The 24,213-nt window shown below is 38.9% G+C and overlaps 1 protein-coding gene across 1 annotated transcript; it reads right to left on the bottom strand.

Moving 5' to 3' along the window:
* Positions 1-10: 10 nt before the first annotated feature.
* On the bottom strand, positions 11-23,516 carry LOC309858515 (uncharacterized protein; the record flags this gene model as incomplete). Its single annotated transcript, XM_082751199.1, has 7 exons — positions 11-48; positions 12,547-12,614; positions 14,686-14,823; positions 16,537-16,643; positions 19,210-19,383; positions 19,535-19,649; positions 23,131-23,516. The coding sequence occupies 7 exons, from the start codon at positions 23,514-23,516 to the stop codon at positions 11-13; spliced, it is 1,026 nt and encodes a 341-aa protein (XP_082607325.1).
* Between the last annotated feature and the right edge of the window lie 697 nt (positions 23,517-24,213).

The following is a 24,213-nucleotide window of genomic DNA, read 5'->3' as shown; positions in this document are numbered from 1 at the left end:
CACAAAAACCCTACCTGGTTATAAAGTCTTCTTCAGAAGACTTATTCTCTGTAAAGAAAAAAGCAAAATACATTTTAAATCAACAACAGAGAAATACAGAATATTCAAAGTCTAAGACTGATGTTGTGTTAAAAAGTATTCTTCAGGACCATACCTGGTAACCACACTGGAGTGAATATTAATTATACTATTGGTAGGCAGTTAACTCGCTAAGAAATCTTACTTTCTCCTCTACATTTACCAAATGGAAGAAAAGAATGCTATTTATCAGAATTTGATACCTACAAGTGGATGTTTATAATGACCACAATTTTAACCAAACCCTTGAGACTGACAGAAAATGGTGTCATTAGCAGAATCATCATCATAGACTGACAATGTCAGGATTCTTCTGGATTCTTCAGGACTTTCACTATGAGATGCAGTTAAAAGAGACTATACTTATTTCGCTATAACACAACAGAACTTCTCCAGATCTCCAGCAGGGGCTGTTAAGTTTGGGGTGAAACACCTCATCACAAAGTTTTGTCTACAGCCACTCTACTTTGCAGCATGGCAAAACATAGCAAACAGACTCTCTCTGGCCTTATTTCCAATTGCAAGGTAAGTATGAATGCTTTTAGTGATTTTAATGATTCTGGTTCTCTTGAGATGACCTATTTTTATTGCTGGAGAGTCTATCTGGATCCACCTCTTAGACCAGAATGGTACCAGTGATTTGGCTAGGTAGCAGGATATGATGTCATTGTTCTCAATATTCCCCACTATGTGACAAACGTCTGTAGAAATCACACTTTTTCAGTCTGTAAGGCATATGTCATCAGATCCTACACTGATGAACATAACAAAGGACAAAGATTATCTTGAATCACTATATTCAATTACCTCAGAATTTTAATTTTTAAAAAATTCAAGAAGATATGCACTGTATGATTGCAACTATATGACATTCTGGTAAAAGTAAAACTTTTTAAGTTAGGAGTTAAGGGTTGTAGCAAGGGGAACAGGCACAGCACAGAGAAATTTTAAGGCAGTGAAACTATTCTATGTGATACCACATGATAGATACATGTCATCACACATTTGTTAAAACCCATAGAATGTACAACACCAAGAATGAACCCTGATGTAAATTATGGATGTGGACAGTAAAGATGAGCTAATATAAATAAAACAATGTACCACTGTGGTTCAGGATGTTAGCAACAAGGAAGGCTACACGTGTAGAGGAACATGCGGTAAATGGAAACTCTCTGTACTTTCTGCTATATTGCGCAATGAACTTGAAAATGCTGTAAAAAATGAGGCCTATTTACTGTGAAGGAAAAAACAAAAGGTATCCATTGAGACTGCTAAGTGTTGGTACAAACCAGGTGATTTATCTAGTACTTATTACTTGATTTCCTTCTGGGAACCAGAATTTTGATATATGCTAGGGAGAAGATGCCTACATGATTATCACTTAAAGAAAATTTCAGGCACTGAGTATCTATAAGATTCTTGTATTGGCAGACAACATCTCACACGAGTTGTCATGATTTGATGCTGGAAAAATGAAGTACACCCATAGGCAGAGGATTCTTAGAAGCCTGCACTTGGCTTCCTCTAGACTTCACTCCAGGCACCTTTTCTCTGCTGATTTTGCTTTGTATCATTTCACTGTAATAAACCACAGACATGCGTACAAATATGCTGAGAGTTCCTCCAGTGAATAACCAAACCTGGGTGTCATTTTGGGGGCCTCTAATACCGATGCATTATATGCAATTTTTATGATTAAGGTTGATGTTTTAAGACACGATTACAGTTAGAAGGTTATTTCACAGAACACCTTTCCTTGAATCTGTTTTTCTTAGTATTTGCCTGGGAGACTGCTGTATTTCTATATCCATTTGAATAAAGGCATAAAAGGAATAGATGAAATAATGTCAGAAAATAATGTGAAACAAGTAACAATCGTATTTTAATTGGGGAAAAAAAAGAGAATTCTGATGGTTACCAATATGTCCTACAGTATAAAAGTTCCTATAAAAAAACTAAAAGGTCACATAAATTTTCTGCAACTTAATAGGGCTTAATTCACTTCTATTGTAGTTATGAATCAATAAGGTAACTGGGATAATTATAGAAAAATATATAACTATCATACACAGTATAATAACACACTATTGGTTATAGAGATTTTTGTTTCCACTCGTTTTCTTAATTTCTTATAGAATTAGAAACAGTTCACCTATTAAAGGCAGTTGTTGACAAACTGCTCAAAAACTCAGAAATACTACAGTCAAAATGTAGGATGAGTTATCCACTCCAGCCTGAAAATAGTGGATTTGATCATTAGAGATCAACAGAACTCATTTGGGGGAAAACAAAGTGAGTTATCTTATATACATAGGTGGTTAAAAACTTGTCAATCTAATCGGCCACATATTCTTGTTAAGGCACAGTTTACCAAATTCTGAAAAAATACAAAAGCATGTCACATTAAAATTTCCGATAATCCGGAAAATGCTTTCAATCTTGGCTAAATATCATCACTAACTCTGTCACTGTGGTACAGCTACAAAGAAATTTACCATAAGAAACAACAAAATATGAAATACATTTTAGATGGGGTAGCCTGTTACCTTTGAAGGAAATAAACATATGGTAGAAATGTGTTCCAATAGTGATAGATTCCAAGACAGTATTCCTTAGTGCTTTCTTTACAGATGAAATTCTTTGGGACTTCATCAAAATCAAAAGCTTCTGCACAGCAAAGGAAACAGTCAAAAAAACAAAGAGGCAACCCATGGAATGGGAGAAGATATTTGCAAATGACAGTACAGACAAAAGGTTGATATCCAGGATCTATAATGAACTCCTCAAACTCAACAAACACAAAACAGACAATCATATCAAAAAATGGGCAGAAGATATGAACAGAGACTTCTCCAATGAAGACATACAAATGGCTATCAGATACATGAAAAAATGCTCATCATCACTAGTCATCAGGGAGATTCAAATTAAAACCACATTGAGATATCACCTTACACCAGTTAGAATGGCCAAAATTAACAAGACAGGAAACAACATGTGTTGGAGGGGATGTGGAGAAAGGGAAACCCTCTTCCACTGTTGGTGGGAATGCAAGTTGGTGCAGCCTCTTTGGAGAACAGTGTGGAGATTCCTCAAGAAATTAAAAATAGAACTTCCCTATGACCCTGCAATTGCACTACTGGGTATTTATCCCAAAGATACAGATGTCATGAAAAGAAGAGCCATCTGTACCCCAATGTTTACAGCAGCAATGGCCACCACGGTCGCCAAACTGTGGAAAGAACCAAGATGCCCTTCAACGGACGAATGGATAAGGAAGATGTGCTTCACATACACTATGGAGTATTATTCCTCCATCAGAAAGGATGAATACCCAACTTTTGTAGCAACATGGCCGGGACTGGAAGAGATTCTGCTGAGTGAAATAAGTCAAGCAGAGAGAGTCAATTATCATAGGGTTTTACTTATTTGTGGAGCATAACAAATAGCATGGAGGACATGGGGAGTTAGAGAGGAGAAGGGAGTTGGGGGAAATTGGAAGGGGAGATGAACAATGAGAGACTATGGACTCTAAAAAACAATCTGAGGGGTTTGAAGTGGCGGGGGGTAGAGGTTGGGGTACCAGGTAGTGGGTATTATAGAGGGCCCAGATTGCATGGAGCACTGGGTGTGGTGCTAAAATAATGAATACTGTTTTTCTGAAAATAAATAAAAAATAAATTTTAAAAAATGATCAGTAAAAGTAGAGATATCAGAAGAAGGCAAATGAAAGAGGATGGAGAGAGACAGCACTAACAAAAATAGTCCAGTACTGACATTTTTTACTGACACAGAATCCCTGGCAAGTGAGAACTAGTATAGTCAGCATATCACCTTATATTTCCTCCTTGATATTATACTAATTTTCTGCAATAAAATACTTAGAAGGGGTCAGTTTCTCCCAAACTGCTGGTCTGTGTAAAATATTTCTGATCAAAATTTAAAATTGTCAAAATACAGCTGCATCGTGATTCCATTTCAAAGATAGGGCCTGACAGTGACTTCCTGCCTATTGCTTCCAGATTGTGGCCCTAGTATTAATCCAGGAGAATGTACCAGGGACTTGAAGAAAAGCTCAAGTACCTCTAAACAAAAAAGGTAAGAAAGACAACACTTTTCCTCACACTTGACCCCTAGGTTTTGACAATTATGGGAAAATGTTGGCCACTCTACTCACCAGGCTAGACCATTTCCCCTTGACCCTGTCCAGGTAGATACTGCAGTTAGAAAAAGTTAGGGAAGACCTTACTTGATGTGTTATTTTTCCATATTTGGACACAGAATGTACCGGTCACATAAATAACAGACCTTACAACTCAAAAATGGTTCTTTTACCATTTTTGGTAAGAACTTTTAAAAGTTAAATCCAACTTTTTTTAGTGATTTTATTTGATACAATTAATACTCCATGAAATTTTTTTTCACATTTTTCTTTTTTTTTTTTTTTTTTTTTTTACATTTTTTTTTTAATTTATTTATTTTTTTTTTTAACTTTTTATTTTTTATAAACATTTCCTCTAATTCCTCATCCTAAGTTTCCCCAGCCACTTCTCAGTCTTCTCTACCAAGTCTTACACCTCCATCCACTCTTTATATATTGGTATTCCCAGGCTTTGTTCACTGGCCTTCATCTATTTCTATATGTTTTCCATCATGGACAAGCTCAATCTTTGTCCAAGCTATGACTTTGCCTAATAATTCTAATCAGTTTATTTCAAATAAGCACCTCCAAACTTGATGTTCTATCTCCAGCTAGAAACTCCTAGTATTCAATTATCCAATTACTAAAAATATACTACATGGATATTCCATCAAATTCAACATATACAGAAAATACCTGGTCTTCCCTATTCCCACTGCACTCTGATAAAGTCCTACTCATTCTTCATGGCCAGTTTAAATGTTAGTGTACAACCTGGAAATGTATGACTCTTCTAAGATTTCTTCTTCCCCCTCCCCTTTTTTAAGATTTTATTTATTTATTTGACAGAGAGACACAGAGAGAGAGGGAACACAAGCAGGGGGAGTGGGAGAGTGAGAAGCAGGCTTCCCATGGAGCAGGGACCCCAATGTGGGGTTTTATCCCAGGACCTTGGGATCATGACCTGAGCTGAAGGCGGCTACTAAATAACTGAGCCACCCAGGCATTCCCCTCTCTCCTCTTTCTACATTCAATAATCATGAAACTGTATTAACTATACTTCTTTTCTCTCATTGCTTTATATTTCCCCTGCCACTGCCCTACACAAACATGAGCTCCTAACTGATGACTTCCAGAAGAAAAAAAAAGCCACCAACTAATGTTATTTCTTAAATGAATAAAAAGTTTTTAAGCAAAACAAATGAGAAAGGGGGCACCTAGGTGACTCAGCTAAGCATCTACCTTCACCTCAAGTCATGGTCTCAGGGTCCTGGGATCAAGCCCCATACCAGGCTCCCTGCTCAATGGGGAGTCTGCTTCTCCCTCTCCTTCTGCCCCTATGCCCCACTGGTGCTCTCTCTCAAATGAATAAAATCTTTTGAAAAGTTTTAAATTTTTAAAAAATCAGAAAGATAAGGCCTAGAAAAAGAACAACATTGTAAATTGAATAAATTGAGCCTCCTGATGTTTTCAGTATATAGAGGAGAGAACATTTCATAATGGACTGATACTAGACTAAGGAAATATAAGCGTCCTTTATCTTCCAGTATCTCTACATGGTTTTTTTCCAATCTATCCTCCACATGAGGGTTGACCAAACTATGGCCACAGGCCAAGTCAGACCAGTCACGTGCCTGTGCCCCCATAAAACTTTATTTACAGTACCAGATGGTTGGCTCTTCTATTCACCTATGTATTGCTATGGCTGCTTTCACACTATAGTGGTATTTGTAGTTGAAAAACCACAGGGCCTAAAATATTCACTATCATGCCCTTTAGAGAAAAAGCTTGGTGATCACTATTTTGTGCCACAACCAGAAGGCCCTAATTCAAATATAATCTTGTTACCCTTCTGCTTCACATTCTCCAGTGAGTCTCTGCATCAAGTACTGCTGGCTCCCTCCCCAATAACCATGCCATAGTCTTCATTCTTGCTGGAAAACCACAACTTTATTTGGATATTTATTGTCCCAAACACGAAGAAGGTGGCCTTACACCAGCTTCAAAAGGAAAAAGGATTATTCTAAGCTAATCACAGTACCTGGTTTACCAGTGGCTGGTTTAGGAACAAGCATGTGATATAACCAAGCTTATGAGATGTTAGAGGAAAGTTGCTGCAAGCCTCTGAGTTTTCTTCCTATTTAAAAGAAACATATAGGGGTGCCTGGGTGGCTCAGTTGTTAAGCGTCAGCCTTCGGCTCAGGTCATGATTCAAGGGTCCTGGGATCCAGCCCCACATCAGGCTCTCTGCTCAGCAAGAGGCCTGCTCTCCCTCTGCCGCTTCCCCCTGCTTGTATTCCCTCTCTGTCTGTCTCTCTGTGTCAAATAAATAAACAAAATCTTTAAAAAAAAAAAAAAAGAAAAGAAACATACAAAGAAAAACAGTCCTTCCAGTCACTGGATATTGTCATATGAGAATATGCCTCTAACTGTTGCTAATTAGCCAATCAGGAAACGGCATAGAAAATATTGCCAACCTCAAAGCTAAAAAGAGACAACTGGGATCCTGGAGACATCACTGATCCATCAAACCAATTCTGGTTCCTACTGTTTTAGTCCCTGTTTTGTTTGGTTTGCTTTTTTTAGATATATTTATTTGAGAGAAAGTGAACGCATACTAGAGAGAGTGCACGAATGGGAGAATGGCAGAGGAAGAGAATCGTCAAGTAGACTCCATGCTGAGCTTGGGGCTTGATCTCATGACCCATGAGACTGTGACCTGAGCTGAAACTAAGAGTCAATGCATAATGACTAAGCCACCCAGGTGGGCCCATTTTAGTCACTATTATAAGTCACCTGTTAATTTGCAGCTAAAAGCATTTGACCTGATAAATTTCCCAAGGTCTACAGGGTAAGATCTACACCTTTCCATGGTACTGAAAAACTTTCATTAGCTTGCCTTAGCTAAGTATTCACTCATTCCAACCATTCCCATAGCACACTTTCTGCACCAGCAAAACTGAACTGCTCCTAAGTGCTCCGAAGTTCACTCATACATCTGAGCGTCCGCACTGCTGTTCCCTCTACAAAACATGTAATCTCGATGGACATTCCTCCTGCCAAACATGGTTCTTCTGCTTATTTACCTGGCAAACTTACTACTCAGTCTGCATACTATCGACTTACATATTAAATACCAATAAAAACATAACAATGAGAATTATAAACATTAGGGGACTCTGGCACATACTAAGCATGGAATAAACTAAATAATAAAAATAAAATAGTGAAAATAGAGTAAATAATAAAAATGACAATAATAATAACAAACTTCTGGAGGGCAAGGATTGTGTTTTTTGAATGTTTGTATTCTACATCAGAGTAACAGTAGCTAAAAGACACTTGATAGTTATTTGCTAAGTGAACAAATGAAAATGAGTAAATTGCAAAACCAAACCAACCAACAGCTTTCTTTGATAAAAGTCTACTAAATTAAATGTATCTTCATACATTTCAGATTGTACAATGCACTAGGTGCCACATCTAGGAAGCAATGGTAGCATTTTTGTTATTGTGAACCATTTTTGTGCATTTATTATAATCTGTTGAGCCTCAGTTGCCCCATTTGAATTTTTATTATAATAATCTCTTTGCTAATGGCAACAGAGTATCGTGTTCTAACAAAATTACACTATCCTGGGGCGCCTGGGTGGCTCAGTGGGTTAAAGCCTCTGCCTTCGGCTCGGGTGATGATCCCAGGGCCCTGGGATCGAGCCCTGCATTGGGCTCTCTGCTCAGCAGGGAGTCTGTTTCCCTTCCTCCCTCTGCCTGCCTCTCTGCCTACCTGTGATTTCTCTCTGTCAAATAAATAAATAAAATCTTTTTTTAAAATTACACTATCATGACAATTATGCAACAAACAGAAGAAAACATTGCTCTAATAAAGTCAACATATCTCATTCTCTTTTACTAATGAGAAATTAGTAAATAGTTGTTAATGGTGAGATCTTGTTGATACAACAATATGTAAAACAACCTATGCTTCTCAAGGCATTTCTTTTCTGATTTCTGTACCATAGACGGTCACCTTTAAAGAAAAAAAAAAAAACAGTCTCACTGGTATTGCTGCTTACTAGCTAAGTTTTCCAGTTCATATTTTTTGCCATTTCTTTACGGTACCAGGAATGTATTGTAGAGTTCCCAGTTTTAAGGATAGCTCCTTTTTTAATGAAACAAATCAGTATGTAATAATATTTACTAAATGTAATCCACTTGTAAAAATTAAAAGATCCATTTTCATAACAAGTTCAATTTGTTTTAATATGCTTAAAGAGGACATATAAAACATACTAACTTAAAAATCTTTCTCTTATTTACACAAAGATATAAGGGATTTTAGGGGTCATGATTATAATAATTTCTTTTCAGACAATAATGCCTTATATTTTAAATTCCCTACAATTAAAATCCTTTTTTGTTATTGTTCACACTGAGGCACTTTTATTTTTTAATTATGTTCAGTAGCCAGCATATACTACATCGTAAGTTTCGGATGTAGTGTTCAATGATTAATTAGCTGCGTATAACACCAAGTGCTCATCACAACACGTGCCCTCCTTAATACTCATCACCCAGCTCCCCCATACCCCAAGCCCCTCCCTTTCATATCCCTCAGTTTATTTCCTAGAGTCCGGTCTCTCTCATGGATTTGTTCCTATTGTTCATGACAGTATTTAAATTCTTAAATAATTCTGAATACTGGACTATAAAGAAAGGTACTAATGCCCTTCAAGGGATGAATGGATAAGGAAGATGTGGTCCATATACACTATGGAGTATTATGCCTCCATCAGAAAGGAAGAATACTCAACTTTTGTAGCAACATGGACGGTACTGGAAGAGATTATGCTGAGTGAAATAAGTCAAGCAGAGTCAGTCAATTATCTCATGGTTTCACTTATTTGTGGAGCATAACAAATAGCATGGAGGACATGGGGAGATAGAGAGGAGAAGGGAGTTGGGGGAAATTGGAAGGGGAGGTGAACCACGAGAGAATATGGAATCTGAAAAACAATCTGAGGGTTTTGAAGGGGTGGGAGGTGGGAGGTCGGGGTACCAGGTGGTGGATATTATAGAGGGCACGGATTGCATGGAGCACTAGGTGTGGTGCAAAAATAATTAATACTGTTATGCTGAAAATAAATAAAAAGTAAATTTAAAAAAGAGAGAGAGAGAGAGAGGCTTTTTCCCACTGTGTATTTGTTCCTCCTTTGTTGAAGATTATTTGCCCATAGAGTTGAGGGTCCATATCTGGTTTCTCTACTCTGTTCCACTGGTCTATGTGTCTGTTTTTATGTCAGTACCATGCTGTCTTCGTGATCACAGCTTTGTAGTAAAGCTTGAAATCAGGTAATGTGATGCAGCCAGTTTTGTTTTTCTTTTTCAACATTTCTTTAGCAATTTGGGGTCTCTTCTGATTCCATACAAATTTTAGGATTATTTCCTTCAGGACTTTGAAATATACTGGTGGAATTTTAATCGGAATGTCTTTCTAATTGCTCGAGGCAGTATAGACATTTTAACAATGTTTATTCTTCTGATCCAAGAGCATGGAATGGTCTTCCATCTTTTTATGTCTTCTTTGAGTTCTTTCATGAGTGTTCTGCAGTTCCTTGAGTAGAGATCCTTTACCTCTTTGGTTAGGTTTATTCCCAGGTATCTTATGGTTCTTGGTGCTATAGTAAATGGAATTGATTCTCTAATATCCCTTTCTGTGTTTTCATTATTAGTGTATAAGAAAGCCACTGATTTCTGTACACTGACTTTGTATCCTGCCACATTACTGAATTGCTGTATGAGTTCTAGTAGTTTGGGGATGGAGTCTTTTGGGTTTTCCATATAAAGTATCATGTCATCTGAGAAGAGAGAGAGTTTGACTTCTTCATTGCCAATGTGGATACCTTTTATTTCTCTTTGTCTGATTGCTGTTGCTAAGGACTTCTAATACTATGTTGAACAAGAGTGGTAAGAGTGGGCCTTCTTGTCGTGTTCCTGATCTCAATGGGAAGGCTATGAGCTTTTATTTTATTTTATTGAGCTTTTATTCAATTTTTATATTATTGAGCTCTTATTCAATTTTACTGAGGATGATATTTGCTGTGGGTTTTCCATAGATAGGTTTTATGAAGTTGAGGAATGTTCCCTCTCTCCCTATACTTTGAAGCGTCTTAATAAGGAATGAATGCTGGATTTTGTCAAATGCTTTTTCCTGCATCAATTGCAAGGACCATGTGGTTCTTTTTTCTCTCTTCTATTATTGATTTGCTCTATCACATTGATTGATTTGCGAATGTTGAACCATCCTTGCAACCCAGGGATGAATCCCACCTGGTCATGGTGGATAATCTTTTTAATGTGCTGTTGGATCCTATTTGCTAGGATCTTGTTGAGAATCTTAGCACCCATAATCATCAGTGATATTGGTCTGAAATTCTCCTTTTTAGTGGGCTCTTTGCCAGCTTTGGGGATCAGGATAATGCTGGCTTAAAGACAGTCTCTTCAATAAATGGTGCTGGGAGGGATGCCTGGGTGGCTCAGTTGGTTAAGCAGCTGCCTTCGGCTCAGGTCATGATCCCAGCATCGTGTGACCGAGTCCCACATCGGGCTTCATGCTCAAAAGGGAGCCTGCTTCTCCCTCTGCCTCTGCCTGCCATTCTGTCTGCCTGTGCTTGCTCCCTCTCCCTCTCTCTCTCTCTCTGATAAATAAATTAAAATCTTTTAAAAAATAAAAAATAAAATAAATGGTGCTGGGAAAATTGGACAGCTATATGTAGAAGAATGAAACTCAACCATTCTCTTACATCATACACAAAGATAACCTCGAAGTGGATAAAAGACCTCAACATGAGACAGGAGTCCATCAGAATCCTAGAGGAGAACATAGGCAGTAACCTCTTCAACACTGGCCACAGCAACTTCTTTTAAGATATGTCTCCAAAGGCAAAGGAAACAAAAGTGCAAATGAAATTTTGGGACCTCATCAAAATCAAAAGCTTCTGCACAGCAAAGAAAACAGTCAACAAAACAGAGAGGCAGCCCACGGAATGGGAGAAGATATTTGCATACGACAGTACCCAGGATCTATAAAAAACTTCTCAAACTCAACACACACAAAACAGATAACCATATCAAAAACTGGGCAGAAGACATGAAAAGACACTTCTCCAATGAAGACATACAGATGACTATCAGACACATGAAAAAGTGTTCATCATCACTAGCCATCAGGGATAATTTAATTAAAACCACATTGAGATACCACCTTACACCAGTTAGACTGGCCAAAATTAGCAAGATAAGAAACAACGTGTGTTGGAGAGCATGTGGAGGAAGGGGAACCTTCTTCCACTGTTGGTGGGAATGCAAGTTGGTGCAGCCACTTTGCAGAACAGTGTGGAGTTTCCTTAAGAAATTAAAAATAGAGCTTCCCTATGACCCTGCAATTGCACTACTGGGTATTTACCCCAAAGATACACATGTAGTGAAAAGAAGGACCATCTGTACCCCAATGTTCATAGCAGAAATGGCCACGGTCGCCAAACTGTGGAAAGAACCAAGATGCCCTTCAATGGATGAATACACTACGGAGTATTGTGCCTCCATCAGAAAGGATGAATACCCACCTTTTGTAGCAACATGGATGGGACTAGAAGAGATTATGCCAAGTGAAATCGGTCAAGCAGAGAGAGTCAGTTATCATATGGTTTCACTTATTTGTGGAGCATAACAAATAACATGGAAGACATGGGGAGATGGAGAGGAGAAGGGAGTTGAGGGAAATTGGAGGGGGAGATGTACCATGAGAGACTATGGACTCTGAAAAACAATCTGAGGATTTTGAAGGTGCAGGGGGTGGGAGGTTGGGGGGATCCAGGTGGTGGGTATTATGGAAGACACGTATTGCATGGAGCACGGGGTGGGGTGCTTACACAATGAATTCTGTTACACTGAAAAGAAATTTAAAAAATAATTGAAAGATATTAAGAAAGGGAAAAAAAATAGGGGCCCCTGGGTGGCTCAGTTGGATAAGCATCTGCCTTCAGCTCAGGTCAAGATCCCTGGACCCTGGGATTGAGTCCCACATTGGGCTCAGTGAGAAATCAGCTTCTCCCTGTCCCTCTGCCTGTGCTCTCTCACTTTCTCTGTGTCAAATAAGTAAAATCAAGAGGTGGGGGAGAGAAAGAGAAAGAAAGCAAGGAAGTGAACTTAACAATTTACACTTACGGTTTTGGGTTTTTTTCCCACTATTCTTTCATTATCAAAACTTTTTTACTCTGACTTCTTCTATGTGACCACCAAAAGTACTTCACTCTGAAAAGTCTTACCTGGATTGTTATTTTGCGAAAAATTTTTAAGTCTTTCTTCTGTATGTTTGGCAATTATTTGGTGATTGCTACATATAAGAAGGGTGATAAACAATGTTACTATTTTAATACTGATATGAAAAACATTTACCAAATATATCAAATTCATAAGTGTATTTGAAATAATATCAGAGCTAATATAAAAACTTAAATTACCCTATATACTTCAAAGTAAGGTGAATTAGTCATGAAGTAGTAATTTAGCAATTAGTAGTGTTAGCTTGCCATAATGGAACATGTTTTTAACTCAGTGGTCCTAACTCTATAATCACAGCTATTTGCTCTTGGAGGAGCCACTTCACTCTGTCTCCAAGTCTTCCTCTATAAAACAGGCATCTTACTGCCTTATTTCACAATGTTGTTAAGAGGACTTAATGAAATATTAAAACATGGCCTCATGGGAAAGGTGATGCCCACCACTCTGGGAAGGTCAGTATGAGACCTTTCATCACCTCATAAGAAAAGGCGCTCTGCAGGATTTAAATCAGGCTTGAGATACAGGCCTAGTAACAAAGGGGAAGGGAAAGTCCAGGCTCTTCCTGTAGCATTATTTGAACTTCTTTAACAGCTTAGAAGAGCCCCAACTATCATCTGCTAGCAGGATAGACAAGCAAAATCCTCAAGCTGTACTTCATTATGAAAGTCTGCACTAACATATGGGCTTCATGTAAGGCTTTTGAGTGTGAAGGGAAGGGTGTGTATGATTAAAGCCAGGGGGCCTGGCGGCCAGAACAGGGTGTGGTGCCTTGGAATAGCAGCTGAGCATATAAGCATATGTCATAAACTAAAAAATGTTGTAACTTTGAAGTCTCATTGTGGGTCACCATGAAGACTGGAGAATGTGGATCAGCAAGGGCTTCCTGGGAGCAAAGGTTAATCATAACCAGACTACAGGGGGGAAAAATTGCCTTCTAGAGAACAGGTCTGTATAAGAAGTTATTTGCAGGGGTGCCAGGGTGGCTCAGTCCTTTAAGTGTCTGCCTTCAGCTCCGTCATGATCTCGGGGTCCTGAAATTGAGCCCAAATCTGGCTCCCTACTCAAACCCTCCCCCTGCTCATGCTCATGTTCTTGCTCTCTCTCTCTCTTTCAAAAAATTAATTCTTTTTTTTCATTCTTTCTTTTTTTAAGATATTTATTTATTTGAGAGAGAGAATGAGAGAGGGAGAGAGAGAACATGAGAGAGGGGAGGGTCAGAAGGAGAAGACTCCCCTCTGAGCAGGGAGCCCACCTGTGGGACTCAATCCTGGGACCTCAGGATCATGACATGAGCCAAAGACAGTCGCTTAACCAACTGAGTCACCAAGGCACCACACAGCAATATTGCAGCAATAGAATCAAAGGAAACAAGGGAATGATAAGAATTTCCTTTTTTTCCTTCCAAATGACTTGAGAAAGAGGGTGGTCTCTTTGGTCTTAGGGAACTCCTTAGGTTCTTGGAAAATTCAAAGGGGAAAGAATAGGAGATAACCGTCAAGGGAAAGGATAGGATTTTCTACTAAACTGAGCATCTCAGGACCCAAGTAACTAGTGGGGTGGGGGGTGATGATGGGGCACCTAGGTGGCTCACTTGGCACTTGGTTAAGCATCTGCATTCAGCTCGGGTCACAGTCTTGGGGTCCTGGGATTGAGCCCCACATCAGGCTCCCTGCTCAGCAGGGAATCTGCTTATTCCTCTGTCCCTACTCTGCCCCTCTCTGAAATAATTATAAATGAAATCTACAAAGAAAGGAAAGGAGGAGAGGGAGGGAGGAGAGGGAGGAAGGGAGGGAGGCAGGAAGGAATAAACACACAGATGTAACATTCTTTGTACCCCATGCATAACAGTTATCCTTGGAATGAAACAGATACAGTTAGGATCCCTAAAGATAAAGGTCTCGATAGTCCTGAGATAAAAAAAAAAAAAAAATCCTGCACTCATTTCTAATGCTGACTAGTCTAGCCTTTGTCTTGGTTTCTGGCAAGTGACATGGGCTAACTCACTGCAGCCCCAAAATTGCCGGAATCAAACTACAAACTCTCATCTGTTACATAAGAACTAAGAGTTCAATTATTTTAAACTTCACTTTAGTAATAACTGACATTTTAATGTAAACACTTACCCATCAGATCCACTAAAAAGAGCATAGTCTCCTGCCGTCCATCCACGTTCATCTCGAGAAGAGGTATTAACACCTTGCTGAAGAAGAAGCCTGACTATATCTGGAGATTTAGAAGGTGCAGCAAACATGAGGGCTGTTCTAAAATAACAGAGACATAACTTCACCCTTAGGAACTTAGGGTTATCTAAACAGCAAATTTCATATACGTTACCAGGTTAATATCTTTCCTGTCAGTACAGAATTGACCATTAACAACTTCAAGTGTTTATTTTTGTAAATTACCTCCATGGCTAAAAATAAAAGACAAAAAAGAAGCCTCTTGTCCCACCTGGGTATGATAGTAGAAGTTGCTAGTTTAAAGTCATTTTATGAACAAGAAACTATGCTGAGATCACTTAACTAAATGAGTGAAGATTTTAAAAAAGAATTCCCCATTTTTTTCCTTAAGCTGATTCAGTGTACTTCCAAGCCTTCTAGAGGACAGGTCTGTATAAAAAGTTATTTGCAGGGGTTCCTGGGTGGCTCAGTTGGTTAAGCCTCTGCCTTCAGCTCAGGTCATGATCTTAGGGTCCTGGGATCGAGCCCCACATTGGTCTCTCCGCTCAGTGTGGAGCCTGCTTTCCCTCCCTCTCTGCCTGCCTCTCTGGCTACTTGTGATCTCTGTCAAATAAATAAATAAAATCTTTTTTAAAACAGTTATTTGCAGGGGTGTTTGGGTGGCTCAGTCATTTAAATGTCTGCCTTCAGCTCAGTCATGAACTTGGGGTCCTAGAAGTGAGGTTCCCTGCTCTAACCCCTTTCCCTGCTCATGCTCGCTCCCTCTCTCTCTCAAAATAAATAAATAAATAAATAAATAAAATCTTTAAAAATAAAAAAATAAAACAACAAAAAATCTACTTGCAGGCTTAAAATAACAGCATTCATACTAACAATAATAAAAGAGTCATAGTTGCAGTTAATGGTACTAAAATAAGCATGGTTAGGCACTAAATTAAATACTATATATATAAGATATTATTTACACACAACAACCCTTGAAGGATATATTATCCTCCTTTTCATATCAGAGAACGTATCTGATGATGATAAGTAATGTTTCCAGAGTCACATACCCAGCAAGTAGGAAAGGAATTAAGCCTAGTCTTGTGTCTATCTAAAGTCCATCTCTTTTCTCTTTATCATAAACCTATGATTTGTCCTCACAAAAAGAAAAATCTATTCAATTAAAGTTATATTTCATCCTTCTACCCTTACCAATGGAAACTATATATATATATACATATACATATATACATATATATATGATCCCTTTTCATGATATATCATGAAAAAGGATGATAAGCCCACCCTATCTGGTAATAGTAATTAATAATCACTTAGGGATCATCTAACATCAGTATTCTTTACAAAAAAATTTAAAGCAAGGAGTCATCCAAAAGATAAAACAACTCCTATTTATGTTTAATATGCATCTTTTAAGGAAAATGTATATAAAGTAGAAGTTTCTAAAAAATACTATAAAAGGGTTAAGAAGTTTAATACTGTGTCATAGAATAAAAGGAGTCCACACTTTATAATAAAACTAATATGAAACCCTTTTAGCTAACATAAAGTCATATGGCAGAAAAAAAAAGACTGCAGATCACATCAGTCAATAATATGAAAGAATATAAATTTTGTGTATACTGTTCTTCATGTTGCCCCATCAGAATAATTGCTTTCTGCCTAACTGATGACATGTCGACATTTTTCACTATGTAATTATAAATTATCCTCTTCTTATTAAGTTAATCTTTCTGACTTATTACCACCCTAGAACAATATAAGTTTAAAAAAAAACAACTACTGTACCTTTTAAACTTATCAACCACATGTACATCTGCTTTTTCTCTAATTAACAATTCCACCATTTTGTGGTTGTTTTCATTTACAGCAAGTAAAAATGGTGTGAATTCGACCTGTAAAAGTGTAAAAACAATTTATAAATTACAAAATTACATATTTCCATACTGAATTTTAAAACCTATAAAGGATCCTCTAACCTTAAACACATACATAAGTACTCTCAACCCCCCACCTTCCCCAGCCCTCAGTCTTCCCCACCCCCTCACACCGCCCCTACCCTCCCCCCCGCCCCCACCCCCACCCCTCTCTTTCACCAGCTGCTCCTTCTCTTGGCAATAGCCCTCCTCAGGGGACCTGGGCAGCTCAATCTGAGGGTCTGCCTTCAGCTCAGGTCCTGAGCCCAGGGTTCTGGGATCCAGCCTCACGTCAGGCTCCCTGCTCAGTGGGGAGTCAGCTTCTCCTTCTCCCTCTGTCCCACCCCTCTGCTCACATCTCTCTCCCATTCTCACTCTCTCAAATAAATAAATATTTTTGAAAAAAATAAAATAAATTAAATTAAGTTAAATAGCCCTCCTCCACCTCTTCAACAGATTAACTGTAGTCATTCTCCAAATCTTACTTCAAACATTGACCGGTTCCAAGAATCTCGGCTTCTATCACAGCATTTACCACTGTATACTCCACTTATTTTATTGTACCCATCGAAACCAAGAGCTTCTTGAGGGAAAGGACTATATTTTATCTCTGTATCTCCAAACTCTAAAACATAGCTGTAAAAGCTGAAAGTATTTTTACTGAGTTAACAGCCTAAAGGATTATCTCCGGAGTAGTGTTTCTTAAATTATATTCCAAAGAACATATACTTCCTGGAAGGTGAGGATTGTGCCTCAATAGAAAGATTCAATGATCCGTGAGGATTGTGCCTCAATAGAAAGATTCAATGATCCTCGATGTTTGAGAAATATTACAGAACTGCACATTATCTCTAGCGCAAAAGAAATCAGTTTAAATTTGCTTATCCCCATTTTACAATACTTTCATGGCAAACATTAACATTTCAGAATTAGAGTTTCAGGGATACAGTGTTGAGAGCTTTCCAGTAAAGGTGAAGCTTTTCTCCAGGTTATACCAACATGCTTGATTCTCTTCTATCAATGGTATCAGGATCCCAGATGTCAACATAAAGCACTCTTGCTCCAAATGGGTCACTAAGGAGATGGACTCTGAATTAAAAGAGCAGCTGTGGGGCATCTGGGTGGATCAGTCAGTTAAGTGTCTGCCTTTGGCTCAGGTCCTGTTCTTGGGGTCTTGGGATCCAGCCCTGCATCAGGCTCCCCTACTTTTCCCTCTCCCTATGCCCTTCCTCCCTACTCATGTGTGCACTCTCACGTTCTCTCTCAAATACATAAGATCTTTCTTTTTAAAAAAGTTCATTAAAGTGAAATCTTAAAACTTCAAATAACTGACTTGACAGTTTACAGCACTGTTAGCCAAAGCCGGCCTCTTTCAAAACTTGAAGAAAACCAACACTTGGGTCAACAAAAACTTAAGAACTATAATCAATTGTAGATAATTGCTGCATTTAAGAATGAAAGTGTATCAAAGACTAGTATTAATATCAACTGAATCATAGAAACATAGATCACTTCCCTATCCCTATAACTAGATCATGGTCTTAGAGCAGAATAAGGCATATTCCATGTAAAATTACTCAGAATTACTACTTGGGTTAGCAGTCAAGAAAGAAAAATTCTTGCTATGTGAAGAACATGCTTCTCTCCTTATAAGTCTGCGTATGTGCTTTCTTCCTGCTTTCTTTATTTACAGTCCCTAAAAAAATGTATTTCCAATCTTAGACAATTAAGTTATTTAAAAATATTTTCATTCAGGGAATGCTCGAGCTTCTACGTATGAAAAATTGACCCTATCTATGTCAACCAACAGTGCTTCCTTAAGGGCAATGGTAGGAGGTAAGGCATGTCAAAGAAATAACAAATGGAAGAGTGAGTGTGGTCCCCCTCAACTCCCCATGCACAGCTACTACCCCCTGAGGACCTACACAATGCTGAGCAGGAACTACTCTGTGAAATGGGAGACCCCAGTGTGGGACATGGCAGGCAGAGTGGCTATGAGCACAAGTAGATGCCCCTGGAGGATGTCAGGACCCGATCCCCGTGCTCTCATCTTCAGAACCTTGGGGCCTGCAGTGCCCGGGGCCTGCAACCTGCTGCTTTCTCCTCCCACTCAAACTCACCCAAGTTACCCCACTGGGTCATGGTCTCCCACCCCTTCCCAAGAGCACCCGTTTCCTAAGCCCCTGCACAGCACCCAGCCTCCATCATCACCTCACTCCCCTCAGGCCTTCAAGCCTTTGTGGGCTCTGAGCCCACCATCCACTCCCAAACACTAATGGGAAGATTCTCCTCCTGGGGTGGAAGGGCGGCTGGGAAACAGAACTCTACCCTTTCCGTGGGCTTCATCGTTCTCTAGTCCTCCCTGCCCTGGCTTTGGAGTTGTTTCCCTGGTACAGGACTTGATGTATAGAATTCAGTATTTATTATTTATTACATATAGGAATAAATACATAAATAAATGTTTTGTAGCTAAAATATATATGTGTGTGTGTGTGTGTGTGTGTGTTTTAAAATTTTGAATACTTTATAAATAATGTTGACGTACCTTGTTTCTTGCTTCAATATTTGCATGGTATAAAATCAGCTTCTCTACTATTGATGTGTTCTCACCAGCAACAGCATAGTGGAGGGCAGTATTGCCAAACTTATCCGTAAGATCTGGATTAGCCCCATGTTCTAAAAGAGTAGTTACACATGCCTCTTCCTGGTATTGTACAGCCTGTCAGTAGTATCCCAAGAAACAGAGTGTAAATTCTGGGAATTTAAAGCAAGCATGCTACAACCAATTAGTTACATTTAATTGCAATAAATTTTCATTCTAAGTAATTAAATCAAATCCACCTCAGGCAGACACAGCTGCTACCACACACCTTCATTAGAGGAGTCCTATAGTCTCCATCATAGAGGTCAAGCTTGCATTTCCTCTCTACAAGAAAATCTACCATGTCGGCATGGCCGATGGTACAGGCCAGATGGAGAGGTGTCCTATGAAAGTGAAAGAATGTTTTAGGAAATTATAGTGCACAATTTCAAAACATGCAATTAATTCATGTAATTGTAAACATTAAATAGCATCTTATTCCTTTGACTCAAAAACAAAGATTTCATTTTCTTTTGAAGAAAGTACAATAATTATTAGTGATCATTCACCATACTAATAAAAGAGCAGTCTATCTGACTAGGTAGAGCATGACCTCAGGATTCAGCTCAACCTACTTAATAGTTATGGCTCAGCCTTATCCTCAATTTCCTCATCAAATAATGGAGATAAAAACAGTTAGCTCATGTTCCTGCCTTGCTCAGTTTGAAGGTCATGTGACTCTTGATCTCAAGGATCATGAATTCAAGCCTCATGTTGGCTACAGAGATTACTAAAAACTAATAAAAATAAAGTAAAGAATAGGTATCTCATGAGACCTCGTCACCATGCTTAAATGAGGATCTATGCAAAGTTTGTTACATATTATTATTATGACTATTACTATTGATACTACTGTACAAATCCCATTAGGTAAAGTGATACAATCATGCCTACTTCTCAGATATGCTTTAAATATTCACAAGAATACTACATATCAATGATTCTAGGAGGCTCATTTTGTCACCTTTTAGTATCTCTGACATTGGAATGTGATTTATAATTCAAAATGTCTTACAACTATAATTGGCAGAATTTTTTAAGATTTCTTATTGGTATACAAAATGGTGGGGCATCACACAATCAATGTGCCTTACGTTAAATGTAATAATGTTATATACATACAACAGCTCTACTGCAGTTCTAGTCACATGGTTGGCATTTAAATAAATTTTAGTTCTTGAAAGCATTATAGGAAAAGAGGACTAAAATAATGAAGAATTCTTTTTAAGTAATTCTTCACTCTGATTTTCAAGAAACTTTAAGCCAAAGGAAGCTCAGGATTCAAATAAACAGGAACAGTTTTATTTTTGTACATTATGTATTTTATATATATTTTATATGAAATAATATATTTTATATATCTTATACATAAATATATCATGTTTATATATGATATATTTTCATATACATTATATGAAATAATAAAATTATTTTTTTCATTTTATTAGATTTATAGATCATATGAAAATCAAGAATTACCAATTATCAATATTAGTATTTAATACCATTATAAATAAATAAATAGCAGATCTTTCTTCACCACTTATGAATGATTCACCTTTTCCTACTAATATGAAATGTCACCATATTGGGGTGTTTGGCATTTTCTTCTCTACCCCATTCATTCATCTATCCTTTCAGCCATTAGTAACTGTGTAATTTGTGGAAATTTAAGATACATTTTGATATCTGGAAGGGTATATCTGTCTACTTATAAAAATTTAAGTTTTTATTTTAATTCCAGTTAACATGCAGTGTTATATTACTTTCAGGTGTACACTCTAGTGATTCCAAAAAATTTCTTAATGTCATCACAATGATAAAAGACAGCAGGAGTAACACAAAATTCTTAAAACCATGATGATTTTATTTGCATTATGGAATGTCGATAAATACAGGAAGAGTACACATTTTGAGAAATACGTCTTCCTAATCACAAACAGAACCATCTTCCCAATTCAAAATTTATTTCGACAGCCATTCAGTAAATAACATACATACAAAGTGGACACAGATAAAAATTATATATTGGATTTTATCGAAAGAATTTGTAGCCCAGAAGTTGATCTATTATGGGATTAGACTTTTTTTATAACATTATCGTATAAAAAGATGTCCATTAAATATAAAATACTGGAGGTGCCTGGGTGGCTCAGTCATTCAGCATCTGCCTTGGGTTCAGGTCCTGATCTCAGGGTCCTAAGATCAAGTCCCCCATCGGGCTTTCTGCTGGTGGTGGGGGGCTGCTTCCATCTCTCCCACTCCCTCTGCTGTATTCGCTCCCTCTGTGTCTCTGTCAATAATAAAATCTTAAAAAATAAAGTGAAATACTGTATATACTTCATTTCTTTTCTGTCACTATTGAAATGTGGTTCAGTCATATCAAAGCTGTCTCTCAACTGGCCTATATGGGGACTTATGAGTGGGTCAAAAGGCAGCTGAGGATTTTGTTTTGTAGCTCAGCCAGCCTGGGCGCTAGACCCCTTGCTGCCCAGCCTCAGGAGGGAAGACCGCCAAGTGCCCTCAGTGACAGGAGGGTATTTACCCCAAAGATACATATGTAGTGAAAAGAAGGGCCATCTGTACCCCAATGTTCATAGCAACAATGGCCACGGCTGCCAAACTGTGGAAAGAACCAAGATGCCCTTCAATGGATGAATGGATAAGGAAGATGTGGTCCATATACACTATGGAGTATGAGGCCTCCATCGGGCTCCTTGCTCCGCAGGGAGCCTGCTTCTCCCTCTGACTCTGCCTTCCACTCTGTCTGCCTGTGCTCGCTCTCACTCACTCTCTGACAAATAAATAAATAAAATCTTTAAAAAAAAAAAAAAGAAAAAGAAAGGATGAATACCTAACTTTTGTAGCAACATGGCCGGGACTGGAAGAGATTATGCTAAGTGAAATAAGTCAAGCTCAGAGAGTCAATTATCATATGGTTTCACTTATTTGTGGAGCATAACAAATATCATGGAGGACATGGGGAGATGGAGAGGAGAAGGGAGTTGGGGGAAATTGGAAGGGGAGTTGAACCATGAGACACTATGGACTCTAAAAAACAATCTGAGGGGTTTGAAGTGGCAGGGGGGTAGAGGTTGGGGTACCAGGTAGTGGGTGTTATAGAGGGCACAGATTGCATGGAGCACTGGGTGTGGTGCAAAAACAATAAATACTATTATGCTGAAAAGAAATAAAAAATAAATTTAAAAAATGATAACATTAAAAAAAAATTCCTGGTTCCTTACCTCTTTCTCTTTTCCCTCTTCCCATTCTAGTTCCTCCTGCATTTACTCCCTGGCATTTAGCACATCCATGAACTACATCCTGAAACATACGCCCTAATTTAGAAACCTGGAACTGCTTGCCTATAAGCTCCTTAAGTTTTCATGTCCTCAAATGAGTACCCTGATTTATCTGGCCTACTAAGTTCTTACCTAGTCTCCGAGAAAGAATTAACTTTCCTGTTTTAGTCTTAGCCCAATTCCCCTCATGGTCTAATTTAGGCCATTTTTGTAAATACTTTAAATCTTCTGAATAGTTCAGTTTTTCTGGTAGGGCTGGAGCCAGAAGTGTAACCAGCTCCTGCACTGTTTTTTTGGGGGTGCTTGCTTTGCAGGTTGATCTGCTAATTGGTTTCCTTTTGAAGTCAGATCAGTCCCCTTTTAGTGTCCTGGGCAGTGCATAACGGCCACCTCTTTTGAGTCCCAAATAGCTTGGAGGAGAGCCAGTACTACTTCTCTGTTTTTAATTCTTTTTCCTTCTGCTGTTAATAGGCTCCTTTCTTTATGAATAGCCCCATGTATATGGAGAGTAGCAAGGGCATACCTGCTGTCCATATAGATGTTGGCAGTTTTACCTTTGGCCATCAGCAGTACAATCAGCTCCGCTTTTTGCACCGATGTTCCATGTGGCAGGGCTGCTGTCCAGAGTTCCTGCTCAGGGGAAACCACCGCAGCCCCTGCATCCCTTTCTCCATTGACCATGTAACTACTCCCATCCATGAACAGAGTCACCTCTGCATCCAGAAGGTGAATGTCTCTGAGGGCCGGCCTTACTTCTGTGACTCGGGTTAGGACCTCCCCGCAGTCATGTAGGTGGTGAGCCAGCTCTACTGGCAGCAGCGTGGCTGGATTTAGCACCACTGGGGGCCGGAAGCTCACTCTTGTTTCGTTGAGGAGGAGGCCCTGATACCCTGTCACTCGGGTGTTCATCACTCATCGGTCTGGTGGATTCTGGAGGAGGCCTTTGGTAGTGTGGGTGGTGGTCAAGATGAGATTTTGACCCAAAGTCAATTTACTTGCATCCTTGACCAGGAGGGCCATGGCAGCAATTATGCAGAGGCAAGGGGGAACCCAGCTGCTACTGGATCTAGTTTCTTGCTAAGATATGATACTGGCCTTTGCCAAGCCTCCAGAGTCTGAGTCAAAACTCCTTTGGCCACCTCTGCTTTTTCATCCACATACAACTGGAAGGGCTTCTGGGATGGCCAATGCTGGGGCACTCAGTAAGGCTGTTTGTAATTCCCAAGATGCTCCTTCTGCCTCAGCCATCCACTCTGTCATAGTGAGCCCACATTTTGCCAGTTCATAGAGAGGTCAGGCAATCTCCGTAGACTGCAGTATCCACAGCCTACAGTAGCCCACCATCCCAAGAAACTCCCTCACTTGTTGGGACGTGGTGGGGCGGGGGTATTGGGTGATCACCTGTTTCCTGGACTCAGACAGTGAACGCACTCCCTCGTGGAGATCAAAGCCTAGATAAGTAGCATGGCTCTGACAGAGCTGTGCTTTCTTTGCTGACACCCAATACCCTTTTCCTGCAGAATCTGTAAGAGAGCTCCCATCCCCACGAACATGACTCATAGTCCTCAGTGGCTATTAGCAAGTTATCAACATACTGTAACAGAGT

This window comes from Mustela nivalis (assembly GCF_964662115.1).
Source record: "Mustela nivalis genome assembly, contig: HAP1_SCAFFOLD_2708, whole genome shotgun sequence".
NCBI classification, from domain to species: domain Eukaryota; kingdom Metazoa; phylum Chordata; class Mammalia; order Carnivora; family Mustelidae; genus Mustela; species Mustela nivalis.
Note: the sequence above shows the minus strand (reverse complement) of the source record. Positions and strands in the feature narration are given on the sequence as shown.